This window comes from Pleurodeles waltl, chromosome 2_2, assembly GCF_031143425.1.
Source record: "Pleurodeles waltl isolate 20211129_DDA chromosome 2_2, aPleWal1.hap1.20221129, whole genome shotgun sequence".
Classification (NCBI taxonomy): Eukaryota; Metazoa; Chordata; class Amphibia; order Caudata; family Salamandridae; genus Pleurodeles; species Pleurodeles waltl.
The window spans coordinates 1,061,674,088-1,061,688,624 of NC_090439.1; the positions used below are offsets into that span (position 1 = coordinate 1,061,674,088).

Here is a 14,537-nt window from a genome sequence, read left to right on the forward strand (position 1 = left end):
CCACAAAGTGGTGCAATGTATTTGTTGCGCCTCTTTGTAACCCTTTGCGCAACAGTATGTCCGAGCCAGGCATAATGTATGCAGAGGGGGCTTTCCCCCCACAAGGGGGGACATAAAAAGGGCTCAAAGAAATCTAAGAAAATTCTTTGTGCCATTCTTTTCGGCACTTTTAACACCTGCTCAGAGCAGGCGTTAAAAGGAGGCACACCATTGTTTACAATGCGCCTCAGTGGTCTTTGCAGGATTAGCGTCAACATTTTTTAAGCTAATCCTGCAAAGCTCCGAACTAGCGTCAAAGTTCCCTAACTACCGCCATGGTGCGCAATAGCTTAGATAGACCGCACACATGGTGGTGTTAGGGGGGCATTAAGGGGTGCAAAAAAAGTGCTGCTGCACTGGGTGGAGCACCACTTTTCTTAAGTCAGGCCCTAAGTGTGACGAGAGTGCAATATGAGGGGAACATTTTTCTCTTCTCACTGGTTGCAAAATCCCATTAGGACAGTCTGAGTTTTTGTCTAGGCTGGCTGATTAATAGCTGATTTGGGAGATTCCTTCTGGGCATAAGAAGGAGATAGGTGATGGCTGACATCTCTGGTCAGACTGGCCCAGAAAATACCTCACTGGTTTGGGGAGACATGAGGGCACTGGTTGTTTAGTTTTGGTCTATGATGAATTCTATTCTGCATCATCTGTGTTCTTCCTTTGGGACTCCTCAGATCATCTGAGGTATCATAAGTGGCACCGCATTCTAGTTACAGCTAGTAATTATATAGGTGTATTTTTCTTCTTTGCACTTCAAGTTTGATGTGCATTGTGACTTTGAGGATTTTATAGCCTTATAAAAGGAAGCAACTGTGTAACTTTCTCTACTGGCCCAATGGGTTGTATGTGGTTGTATTTGGTGACCAGAAACAAAAATAGTTACAACTAGAAATGTACTACATGCCAAAACAAAGATTTACTAGTATAGGCTTATGGTTGCCTGGATGTAGTATACTGTATCTTTATCTGTGGTCTGTGTAACATTTGTAGTTAATTATTTGTGTTAGAAATACATTTTCTCTTTGTTATATTTATAGTAATGTTTGGTATGATCTGCTCTCCCCTCTTCCTCTGCTCTCCTTGGTTCTGCTGGAATGTCTATGGTTCTATGGTGTTCCAGGAGTGGCAGTTGGAGAGGGAGAGCTGCAGGCTGGTGCGGTTGGAGTTTCATCTCTCGACTATTATACTATTATTAAATATAGTATTACATCTCTACTACATTTTTGGCGATGAGGATGGGATTTTGAACCTGCCTTCATACGGTATGAAACTTCAACGCACAACCTTTTTATAAGAGACTCTCATTTTCCTGAAAGTGTTTTTTTTAAAATATATATTGTTTGTTTTTGGCTTCCCCTTGTAATATATACTCAGTTTTTGTATTTGCTTGTCAGCGGTACGCGTGTGTCAGCACTTTGACATTTTTTTTCTACTTTCTACAGAGACTTCCTCCCAGACTTCCCTGTTGACATAATAGGTCCAATTAGTTGTGGGGTTATTACTAAATATGTGGTAGTTCTTATGGATGTATTATCACGTTGGCCAGAGGTACTGATTACCCCAGAAATTACTTCCATGACTGTAGTGAATTTCTTGTCTGATGTATTTAGCAGAGAGGGAAATCAGAGATATATATTGACAGACAGATAATAGTGTTTAATTCACATCAAGATTGATGTGTGAGTTTTTGACATCTAGAGGGATTGTTCACAAAAAATGTGCATTATATCATCCTGAGACAAATGGAATGATAGAACGTTTTAACCGGACTGTGAAAGAAACTATCCAATTGGCCAAGCAGTCTGGGATGATATGGGAAAACATGGTCAGGTGTAAAGTTGAAGAGTATAAGTTTACTCCTCATGCAAGCACTAGTCAATCTCCTTTTGTCATGTTCAAAAAACGCGTACCTCATACCAAGATAATTCCACCATGGGTCAAATGTTTTGTGGAGGAGCAGTTTGACTATGAAAAACAGAAGAAAATTGCTCTTGAAAAAGATTTGGAGAGTCAAAATAAAAGAAAACTTGCTTATGACCTTCGGAAGTCGGTGAAAGAGTTACAGATAGACGTTGGTGATTTGGTCAAGATCAAACTGCCATGTAGAATTGGTGATAATCATTCACATTATAGTAAAGAGTTCATGGTTATTTAAGTTTTTAACGGGGTGGTTAAAGTTGATGATGGTCGCACATGGAATCTGAATAGGATTGTCAAACCTAATTGAGCACTCACTTTATTTCCTCTTTGTTTCTTAATATCACTATTATTATTTTTTCTTGTTTGTTTGTTGTTTATTTTTGGGGGGATAGATGGTGTAGTATGTTGTATCTATATCTGTGGTCTGTGTAACATTTGTAGTTAATTATTTGTGTTAGAAATACATTTTATCTTTGTTATATTTATTGTAATGTTTGGTATGATCTGCTCTCCCCTCTTCCTCTGCTCTCCTTGGTTCTGCTGGAATGTCCATGGTTCTATGGTGTTCCCGAAGTGGCAGTTGGAGAGGGAGAGCTGCCGGCTGGTGCGGTTGGCGTTTCATCTCTCTACTATTATACTATTAATTCTAGTATTACATCTCTACTTCTCGTGTGGATGTCATATTTGGAGTCACTACCCTACTACACTGCTGTACTCTGAAATACATTTTCCATGACATACAAAAGGGCCATTTGTGAATGAATGCAAGGAGTTGGAAATATCAGCAGTCAGGATCACAAGGCTGCTGCCACTGGAATAGATCCTGGATAAAACTGGTGTCCACATATTCTATAAAGGCATCTCAGGAAGCATACTGCATATGATGGTCAGTACATTGGGAATCAATGTACATTTGTCATTGATTAGAGGGATGTTAAGATGTAAATAAGAATTGTTAGAAATGGGGTCTTTGGTTGACAGTCAGGTTACCCCCTGTTCAAGCAAGGACCCTCACTCTAGTTAGGATAAAAGAGAATCACCCTCAGCTAACCCCTGCTTACCCCCTTGGTAGCTTGGCAGAGCAGTAGGCTTAACCTCAGAGTGCTGGGCGTAAAGTATTTGTACCAACACACACAGTAACTTAATGAAAACACTACAAAATGACACAACACCAGTTTAGAAAAATAGGAAATATTTATCTAAACAAAACAAGACCAAAACGACAAAAATCCAACATACACAAGTCAAGTTATGATTTTTTAAAGGTTTAAAATAAAAAGAGTCTTTAGGTAGTTGTAACAACACACTAGCGCTGCTAGCGTGTAAATGTACCTGGTTTGCGTCAAAAATAACCCCGCACGGGCTGTGCGCGTCGAAAATAACCCTGCACGGTTATATGCGTCGAAAACAACTCGGCACGGCGATGCGCGTCGAAACAGCCAGCCACGCGACGGTCCGAAAGTCCCGCGGCGCAGGTTGCGATCTCTCAGCCTTCGTCAGCGATGCTGCGCGTCGTTTCTCCTGCTCCGGGCGTCGATTCTCCGGTCGCGTTTCCTGCGGCGTCGTTTCTCAGCTGCGGAGCCGGCGTCGCGTCGTTTTCTCAGCCGCGATCGGATTCGCGTCGATCTTTTCTCCGCACGGCGCTCGGTGCGTGTATTTTTGTCCTTAGGCTGCCAGCCTCTCCTTTCAGGGTCCCAGGAACTGGAAGGGCACCACAGAGCAGAGTAGGGGTCTCTCCAGAGACTCCAGGTGCTGGCAGGAAGAAGTCTTTGCTATCCCTGAGACTTCAACAACAGGAGGCAAGCTCTACATCAAGCCCTTGGAGATTTCTTCTTCAAGAGGGAAGGCACACAAAGTCCAGTCTTTGCCCTCTTACTCTGGCAGAAGCAGCACTGCAGGAAAGCTCCACAAAGCACAGTCACAGGCAGGGCAGCACTTGTTCCTCAGCGATCAGCTCTTCTCCAGGCAGAGGTTCCCCTTGATTCCAGAAGTGTTTCTAAAGTTTGTAAGTTTGGGTGCCCTTCTTATACCCATTTTAGTCTTTGAAGTCACCTTCCTTCAAAGGGGACTCACACCTTCTTGTGAAATCCTGCCTTGCCCAGGCAAGGCTTCAGACACACACCAGGGGGTTGGAGACAGCATTGTCAGAGGCAGGCACAGTCCTTTCAGATGAGAGTGACCACTCCACCCCTCCCTCCTAGCAGAGATGGCTAATCAGGAATGCAGATTACACCCCAGCTCCCTTTGTGTCACTGTCTGGTGTGAGGTGAAAAACAACCCAACTGTCAAACTGACCCAGACAGGGAATCCACAAACAAGGCAGAGTCACAGAATGGTTTAAGCAAGAAAATGCTCACTTTCTAAAAGTGGCATTTTCAAACGCACAATCTCAAAATCAACTTTACTAAAAGATGCATTTTTAAATTGTGAGTTCAGGGATCCCAAACTCCACCTGTCCATCTACTCTCTAGGGGAATCTACACTTTAATCATATTTAAAGGTAGCCCCCATATTATCCTATGAGAGAGACAGACCTTGCAACAGTGAAAACGAAATTGGTAGTATTTCACTGTTAGGACATATAAACCACATTACTATATGTCCTACCTTATCCATACACTGCACCCTGCCCTTGGGGCTACCTAGGGCCTACCTTAGGGGTGCCTTACATGTAAGGAAAGGGAAGGTTTAGGCCTGGCAAGTGGGTACACTTGCCAAGTCGAATTTACAGTGTAAAAATACACACACAGACACTGCAGTGGCAGGTCTGAGACATGATTACAGAGCTACTTATGTGGGTGGCACAACCAGTGCTGCAGGCCCACTAGTAGCATTTGATTTACAGGCCCTGGCACCTCTAGTGCACTTTACTAGGGACTTACTAGTAATTCAAATATGCCAATCATGGATAAACCACTTACATACAATTTAAACAGGAGAGCATATGCACTTTAGCACTGGTTAGCAGTGGTAAAGTGCTCAGAGTTGAAAAGCCAACAGCAACATGTCAGAAAAAAATAGGAGGCAGGAGGCAAAAAAGTCTGGGGATGACCCTGCATAAGCAAAAGTCCAACACGACCCCTTACCAGCCTAAAGCCAGGGGAGAACAATCAATACCTTGATGTACTTCCCTGATTGGGGCGATAGAACAAGGACCCAGGCCCACAACAGCAGGGGCATGTTCCAGTTCTACGCCTTCCTGACTCCAGTTGGATCCCTCTGTCCATACTCTCAGGGCCCACTAAGCTAACCCATGGGGAACCCTTCTCCACATCTACAGACACCATCTGTGCAGCACCTAACTTTACTTTGCTCACAGATGAATTGCAATGGGCAGATAGTACCACCAGGGCCAACACAGTGGTGTTGCCCACTCCACCCCCGGGGTGTGACTCTCGTCCTCCCCCCCCCAGGGGCAACTCTGTCCACCAGGACAGCAAGCCACAGTGGCCCCAGACAACTGTCAGGGATGAGAGCCCGACCTCAGGCCTCTCTAACCACTGTGACTGTGGAGAGTGGGGGGTGGTAACCCCAGGTGCCTGGCACCCTTTGACCACTCTCTCTTCCACCAGGTCAGGGATGACAACCTGACCCTGGTCCTCCCCTCTGGGGCTCTGTACCCTCCCTGCAGAAGCGGCACCCCCAGAGTCAAAAACTGTCAGGGTGCTTGTAGAAGCAGTCCTGCACAATTCTTCCATCAGTGCAGGGATGTTAACCTGCAACTGATCCTCCAACCTGGGGTCTGTACCTTCAGGTTGGACCAGGGCCAGGGGTGAGGCTTCCCTCCCCCTGCCCTCTCTTCTGGGGTCCTGAACCACCCAACTAGGAGCGGCCCCCCCAGAAGACAACATGGTAGGGGCACTGTTAGCAGTAGCCCCTTCCTCCAGGTCAGGGGGGACACCCTTAACCTGGCCTCCCAATCCAGGGCCTGTACCCACAGACTGGATCATTGCCTGGCAAACCAGGACTTCTTGGGGGGCATACCTACCCCCTACCAGGTCAGAGTTTACCCTCTGAACCTGGTCATCCAACCCAGGGTCACCACCCTGCGGTTGAACCACTGCCTGGCACACCAGGACTTCCTTGGGAGCACACTTACCCCCCATCAGGTCAGAGTTTACCCCCTGAACCTGATCATTCAACCCAGAGTCACCACCCTGCGGTTGAACCATTGCCTGGCACACCAGGACTTCCAGGGGAGCACACCTACCCCCTACCAGATCAGAGCTTACCCCCTGAATCTGGCAATCCAACCCAGAGTCACTACCCTGCGGTTGAACCACTGCCTGGCGCACCAGGACTTCCTTGGGAGCACACGTACTCCCCATCAGGTCAGAGTTTACCCCCTGAACCTGATCATTCAACCCAGAGTCACCATCCTGCGGTTGAATCATTGCCTGGCGCACCAGGACTTCCTGGGGGGCACACCTACCCCCCACAAGGGAAACACTTTCCCCAAGGGCCCTACAAGAGTCTGGCTGGCGCAGGTCTCCTGACCTCTGACCATCTGACAGAGTCTGGATTCCCCCCAGCCCAGAAATGGTCTCACCAAGGTCATTCCTGGGGGGCTCTGCACTCAGAGCTGACCCCTGACCCTCCAGGTTCTCCACTGGGGTCCGCAACCCCCTCGCAACCCTCTGTCTGGACTTCTGCACCCCCTCACTAGGAGTGGTACTGCCAGACACCAGAACTGGTGGGACGCTGGCTACAGCCGCCCCCCCAAGTTCTCCTGACACTGTGGGGTCTCCCTCAACAGATGGCCCTATGGTACAGGCTAGGCTCCCCTCCTGGTGTTCCCGCAGGGAACCCTCCAGGACCTGGGACCGGATCTTGGGCACCTTGGGCCTCAACCCATCCCCATTCCCTCTCCTCTGAGACTGGACATGGGGTCCCTCACCCATCCCACTACACTGGGACCTACCTGGGACACTACAATCCTTCCCTACCTCACCTGGTTGGGAACTACCTAGACCACTCCTCTCAGGAGCACCCCCAAATGCCTCTTCAGACTCTCTGGTACTCACCCAGAAGTCTGCCTCCATTGTAAGCTCCCTGGGGTCAGAGAACTCACACTCCACCTGGTGTTGGCATAGCTCTGGAAAATAAGGACTAGACATATGCTCTCCAGCAATTACATCACTCAGCCCCTCACATGAATTAACCAAAGTACCCTTCACCCAACCATCCAGTGACTCTGCTTTGAAAAAGCACCCCACATCACCCTCCTGAGACTGGTGAGACAGTACCTGACTGTCCCTGACATTCAACCCACACTCTTCTGGGATGTCTTCACACTCCATAACCAGGACTTCTACCTGGGGGGAACCCCTCTCCCTGTCACTCTCAACTAGAGTCAGTAGAGTGTCCCTCCCACCAGTAGGAATATGACTCCCCATGCCAGTTCCCCAATCCACCTCAGAGACCCTGTGCATCACTGGAGCTACCTCATACCCCTGAACCTCCTGGCGTGTGTTAACTCCCTCCTTCAAGTAGGGCACCACCTCTCTGGGCATGTGTACTTCTGCAGCATCACTGGATATACAATTGTTGCTGCCACCATTCCAGCTGGACTCAGCCCTCATGACTTCCAGCTCTTTCAATTTAAGCTCGTAAGCATAAATCATTTTTTTAATCTCTAAGTCCCTCCTCCTTTCTGCCAGGACTAAGGCTCTCTTCTCCTCGGCCCTCTTAAGCTCTGCCTCTAGCTCTTCCAGACTCCGGATTCGAGCTAGGAGCCTATCATCTCTTTCTGTTCCCTCCTCAGGGCCACTGCCCTCCTCTTTGGAGTAGTCCTCCTCCTCAGAGTAGTTATCCTCCTCAGACTCATTTGGTGGTGTTGCCTGACAACGTTTCAATTCATCCTGAAACAGGGCTGACTCAAGATCCTCCCTTCTGGATTCCTTGTTCACAGCCAGTCCCCTTTCCATGCAGAATGCTTTAAGCTGCCACTTTTTATACATAGATAGGTGCCAGAAATTGACTTCCATTTCTGCAAAGGCTTCACAACCAAAAACAAAGTCCAAAAATATTATCAATACTTCCAGGAGGACATCAGAGAACAAAAAGCAGAATCACAAGACAAGTAGTATGTGGTCACGTAGTGGTCTGAGATCAAAACAGTAGTGTACACTTAATTACTGTATGTCAAGCACAAATACAAGTCCAAATCCCGACCGCTGGTCACCAATGTTAGAAATGGGGTCTTTGGTTGACAGTCAGGTTACCCCCTGTTCAAGCAAGGACCCTCACTCTAGTTAGGATAAAAGAGAATCACCCTCAGCTAACCCCTGCTTACCCCCTTGGTAGCTTGGCAGAGCAGTAGGCTTAACCTCAGAGTGCTGGGCGTAAAGTATTTGTACCAACACACACAGTAACTTAATGAAAACACTACAAAATGACACAACACCAGTTTAGAAAAATAGGAAATATTTATCTAAACAAAACAAGACCAAAACGACAAAAATCCAACATACACAAGTCAAGTTATGATTTTTTAAAGGTTTAAAATAAAAAGAGTCTTTAGGTAGTTGTAACAACACACTAGCGCTGCTAGCGTGTAAATGTACCTGGTTTGCGTCAAAAATAACCCCGCACGGGCTGTGCGCGTCGAAAATAACCCTGCACGGTTATATGCGTCGAAAACAACTCGGCACGGCGATGCGCGTCGAAACAGCCAGCCACGCGACGGTCCGAAAGTCCCGCGGCGCAGGTTGCGATCTCTCAGCCTTCGTCAGCGATGCTGCGCGTCGTTTCTCCTGCTCCGGGCGTCGATTCTCCGGTCGCGTTTCCTGCGGCGTCGTTTCTCAGCTGCGGAGCCGGCGTCGCGTCGTTTTCTCAGCCGCGATCGGATTCGCGTCGATCTTTTCTCCGCACGGCGCTCGGTGCGTGTATTTTTGTCCTTAGGCTGCCAGCCTCTCCTTTCAGGGTCCCAGGAACTGGAAGGGCACCACAGAGCAGAGTAGGGGTCTCTCCAGAGACTCCAGGTGCTGGCAGGAAGAAGTCTTTGCTATCCCTGAGACTTCAACAACAGGAGGCAAGCTCTACATCAAGCCCTTGGAGATTTCTTCTTCAAGAGGGAAGGCACACAAAGTCCAGTCTTTGCCCTCTTACTCTGGCAGAAGCAGCACTGCAGGAAAGCTCCACAAAGCACAGTCACAGGCAGGGCAGCACTTGTTCCTCAGCGATCAGCTCTTCTCCAGGCAGAGGTTCCCCTTGATTCCAGAAGTGTTTCTAAAGTTTGTAAGTTTGGGTGCCCTTCTTATACCCATTTTAGTCTTTGAAGTCACCTTCCTTCAAAGGGGACTCACACCTTCTTGTGAAATCCTGCCTTGCCCAGGCAAGGCTTCAGACACACACCAGGGGGTTGGAGACAGCATTGTCAGAGGCAGGCACAGTCCTTTCAGATGAGAGTGACCACTCCACCCCTCCCTCCTAGCAGAGATGGCTAATCAGGAATGCAGATTACACCCCAGCTCCCTTTGTGTCACTGTCTGGTGTGAGGTGAAAAACAACCCAACTGTCAAACTGACCCAGACAGGGAATCCACAAACAAGGCAGCGTCACAGAATGGTTTAAGCAAGAAAATGCTCACTTTCTAAAAGTGGCATTTTCAAACGCACAATCTCAAAATCAACTTTACTAAAAGATGCATTTTTAAATTGTGAGTTCAGGGATCCCAAACTCCACCTGTCCATCTACTCTCTAGGGGAATCTACACTTTAATCATATTTAAAGGTAGCCCCCATATTATCCTATGAGAGAGACAGACCTTGCAACAGTGAAAACGAAATTGGTAGTATTTCACTGTTAGGACATATAAACCACATTACTATATGTCCTACCTTATCCATACACTGCACCCTGCCCTTGGGGCTACCTAGGGCCTACCTTAGGGGTGCCTTACATGTAAGGAAAGGGAAGGTTTAGGCCTGGCAAGTGGGTACACTTGCCAAGTCGAATTTACAGTGTAAAAATACACACACAGACACTGCAGTGGCAGGTCTGAGACATGATTACAGAGCTACTTATGTGGGTGGCACAACCAGTGCTGCAGGCCCACTAGTAGCATTTGATTTACAGGCCCTGGCACCTCTAGTGCACTTTACTAGGGACTTACTAGTAATTCAAATATGCCAATCATGGATAAACCACTTACATACAATTTAAACAGGAGAGCATATGCACTTTAGCACTGGTTAGCAGTGGTAAAGTGCTCAGAGTTGAAAAGCCAACAGCAACATGTCAGAAAAAAATAGGAGGCAGGAGGCAAAAAAGTCTGGGGATGACCCTGCATAAGCAAAAGTCCAACAAGAATGCTATAGGTAATAATTACATGAAATAAAAAGTCAGGTATTACAAGCTGAACAAAACAGTGAGTTGTTGTGTGGATCACAATTAGTGGATTATATGCATGAACTGTTTTAGTTTAAATTATTTTTCTTCTTCTATCTCACATTGTGTTCTAATTGTGTCTTCTTGTAATGAAAATGACGTTATTTACTAAAATGAAAGTTAACAAACGGGCATATTTGTTGTTAGCAGATGATGTATATATGTATTTTTGCATACACTTATTACCTGTATTAAAAACTGTAAAGTATTAAACAAAAGACATAACAAACCGGAGCTCCAGGAGGTCCTCTCTCTCCAGATGAACCAGGGAAACCCTGCATGGGAAACATGAAAAATGAAACACTAATGTTAACACAATTCACTAAGGTATTAAGGTTTCATACGACCTGCACCAATAGCAACTCCTACTATAGTGTTATAGTAAGTCTAGATATAGTATTCTTAACTTCACCGGTATTTACCTTGAAGGCTGTTGTAAATGTATGTAGCTGTGGAGTTACGAATCCTAAATATACATCTCCCTAAATGTACTTACATTAACAATCTAGTGGTCAGCTATGCTGTGAAGTTAACATTTGTGCATGTCATTGTTATGAACTCAATATCCCGACACACAACCTTATCAGCTAGAATGCATCAGGCAAACCCTCACTTCACATTAAACTATCGTGTGAAATTAGTCCCACAATCTTCTTTATCTGAATCATGGGATCACTTTTTGGAGGTGAGGCTCTCACCATATCTACACTTTGAGATTTCTAATACTATCAAGGATTTTCACAGAGTGAATGGTCTATATCCACTGTTTACCTCAGGGCATATTTAACACCACCAAGAGTTACATATTGAAGCAATCTGTTTGTCAATGTGGAAAGATCCTTCTCTGGAGGTCTTTATACAGAGCAATAACAATCCACTATTGAATGGATTGATGTTAAACCTTTTGCTGCTAGGTCTCCCCTCACCCCCACCCCACCAGTGATTTTATGGCTGTTTAGGGTAGTTTGCACTTAGGCCTCCATAACCTTTTATGCACATAAGCTATCCACTCCAAATTTGTGTCCTTCTTTTTCCAGCACCCTGGGAATTCTAAAGGTGCCCAGGAATCGTGGATGGCACTGCGTAGAGACTCCTATTGACCATGGTTGGATCCATTCCCGTCACTGGCACTAGGGCAAGACACACAATTGGGACAGGGGTTTTATTGGTGGAGATGGAGCAATGCTAGGTGGTAGGAACTTTGTTGATTCCTGCAGACTCCAGAGGTTTCCATCACAGAAATGTAGGGAAAATGCATGACTTCAGTCAAAGTTGGAGGTTTGCAGGGCATTGTGAGTAGGAAAATGATGTGAAACACACCCCCCTTGAACTTCTCCAGATGTCTAGTTTTCAGAAGTGTCTGGGTCAGGTAGGTTTTACCACCCGGCAGTCTACCCAAGCCCAAAAAGTGCAGCCGTTCAATATTGCAAGTGGGATGATATAGGAAGTTAGTCAAGCTCTCCTGGCCCATATGTAAAATGAACACCCAAAAGAGTGAAATTTCCTCTGACAATATGCTTTTGTCCACAGGAGGAGCACCAAGACTGTTGCCCTCACCCTTTTATAAAAAAAGCAGATAGACTGTTCTTCTTTGTGTTTGAGGGCATGTGGGTCATTCGTATGCACAATCTGGACAGCCCCCACTCCTACATATAAATTAAAAATACAATTGCTGGTGCCTACTGGGTTTCTGTCCCCCCAGGGGGTTCAGAGCAAGGTCTACTGCCCATCTGCCCCCCGTGGATGTAGAAAGACTGAATTTTGATAAATGTTTTAGGGGGAGCAAAGCCCTTGCCCAAGGGGCCACTCCCTGGTGCCTAGTGGAGTGAAGCCCTCCTGTGCCGATCCCCAGGCAGGGATCCAGTAGGGATTCTCCCCTTTCTAGTGTTACCTCTCCTGCCATGTGCACTGATCGCCATTTCACTGAAGATAAAAAACAGCCTCAGGAGCTGTTCTTCCCCGGCTTCTGAGGCAGTTTTTAGCCAAACGATATCCCTCTGCTATGAACAGCAGAGGGATTTTCTGTGCATATGCAGATTATGGAAGGGTTCTGTCTTCAAGACACACCCGTCGTGGCTGAGGCTGGAACAGTTCTCAGCAGGGACTTGGTGAAAAAAAGATTTTCACAATAATGTTATTATAACATTTCATAAAAAATCTGGTCAATAACCATTATCAGTGGATTGCCACTGTAACCAGCTTAGTCACAATGTTTTGCAGATATGCTTTTTCAGAAGCAAAGAAGTGCAATATAAGCACTCTTTTCAGTGGAAGCACACATCTGCAGCCCAGTCTAATCCTGTGATTAGAACAACCAACATGTGGGTGGAGCCCAAATCCCTCTCTCTGAAAGCTCTTTTTTTGTGTTGATCACCGACGGTCTGGGGACAGTTGTTCTGTCAAGCAAAACCTAACAAATCTGTGCTGTATTGAGCTTAAACTTGTACACATGATAACTAGAGAAGACCACTTACCTAATTATCTCAAAGGAGTTTTAATAGCAAAGCTGAGGCATTTGTGTGACCTTAAAGGGAAAACTGAATCCATTACAGTGACATGTGTGACAGAAAAATCCAACACAATAGCTTTGCTTGATAAAGAGCCTGACTCAAACAGCTGGATAAACAGATGATCATAACTGGCTGGACAGTATGCACTCTATCTGTGGAAGCCCACAGATGTTGACAAATCAAAAGATGTTATCAGGAGAACCAACATCTGGGAGGAGCCACAATTACTCTGTGTAGTACTCCTGGAAGCTATTTTTTTTATCACAAGCTCTGACCACAACTGTGCCGTCAAATCAGACCAAAAACACGCCAGGGCTACCATGAGCCAACCATGCATACTTTATTAATTTTTGGAACAACAGTGCCCTCTGTTAATGTAGGCATCATCATGACATGTTGCTGTAAATGAGATGAGCTGCAGTAATTAATTTACAATTCAAACAGCAAGTGGACATTTAAATAGTTTTCTTACAACATGTTTTTATACTTGTTGGACCCGGCATCCATGGTGTGGTTTCCCCAACTGTTTTGCCTTCCATCTTGCCTTTTTTTGCTGACTTCGTGTTTGCTGGCTTTAGGATGCTGCACACTTTATCACTGCTAACCAGTGCTTGTGTTCTCTCCTTTAAACATGGTAACATTGACTTACACCCAATTGGCACAAACCTTTTGCCAGGCCTAAGCCTTCCTTTCTAATACATATAAGTCATCCCTTGAATAGGTCCCAATGAACCCATAGGGCAAGGTGCAGTGTATTTGAAAAGCTGTTGGATACGTACTTTTTACATGTTCTGGTAGTGAAAAACTATTAAATTGTTATTTTACTACTGCCTAGCTCTCCCATAGGATGAAAATTAGTTACCTTATTACATTTAATAAGTGCTAGCGTTCGATTGGGAGCAAGAAGGAGTGTCACATTTAGGGGGTCATTCTGACCCTGGCGGTCGGCGGTGAAGCGGCGGTAAGACCGCCAACAGGCTGGCGGTCTTTTTTCATGTATTCTGACCATGGCGGTTACCGCCATGGTCAGCCGCCGCTTCACCGTTCCGACCGCCACGGCGGTAATGACCGCCGGGCTGGAGACCTGGGTCTCCAGCCCGGCGGTCGTCACATACCGCCGGCGGTATTCCAACCCGCCTGACCCCGGCTTACCGCCATGGATTTCATGCGGTTGGGGACCGCCATTCAATCCATGGCGGTAAGCACTATCAGTGCCAGGGAATCCCTTCCCTGGCACTGATAGGGGTCTCCCCCACCCCCAACCCCCACCCCGACTCCCTCCCCTACCCCCCCACCACCCCTGCCACCCCCAAAAGGTTGCAGGACCCCCGTCCCCCACCCCGATCCCCAACATCTACACACACATACACACATACAGGCACGCATTCATGCATATACACACACCCCCCCGCATTCATGCACGCATTCATCATGCACATACACACCCCCCGCATTCATGCACGCATTCATCATGCACATACACACACCCCCCGCATTCATGCACGCATTCATCATGCACATACACACACCTCCCGCATTCATGCACGCATTCACACATTCAATATACACACACGCACACCCCCATGCACGCACACAATTCACAACTCCCCCCCCACCCCCCTTCCCTAGCGGACGATCACCTTACCTGTTCCTGGTGATCCTCCGGGAGGGAAC

At 46.7% G+C, this 14,537-nt stretch overlaps 1 protein-coding gene across 1 annotated transcript in view; it reads right to left on the reverse strand.

The window, feature by feature from the left end:
* The window catches only part of COL22A1 (collagen type XXII alpha 1 chain), a 900,581-nt gene that overhangs the window by 152,923 nt on the left and 733,121 nt on the right, over positions 1-14,537 (reverse strand). The window contains exon 44 of the mRNA XM_069220797.1: positions 10,584-10,628. Within this exon, the coding sequence (XP_069076898.1) occupies positions 10,584-10,628 (45 nt within the window). The remainder of the gene's footprint in view (positions 1-10,583; positions 10,629-14,537) is intronic.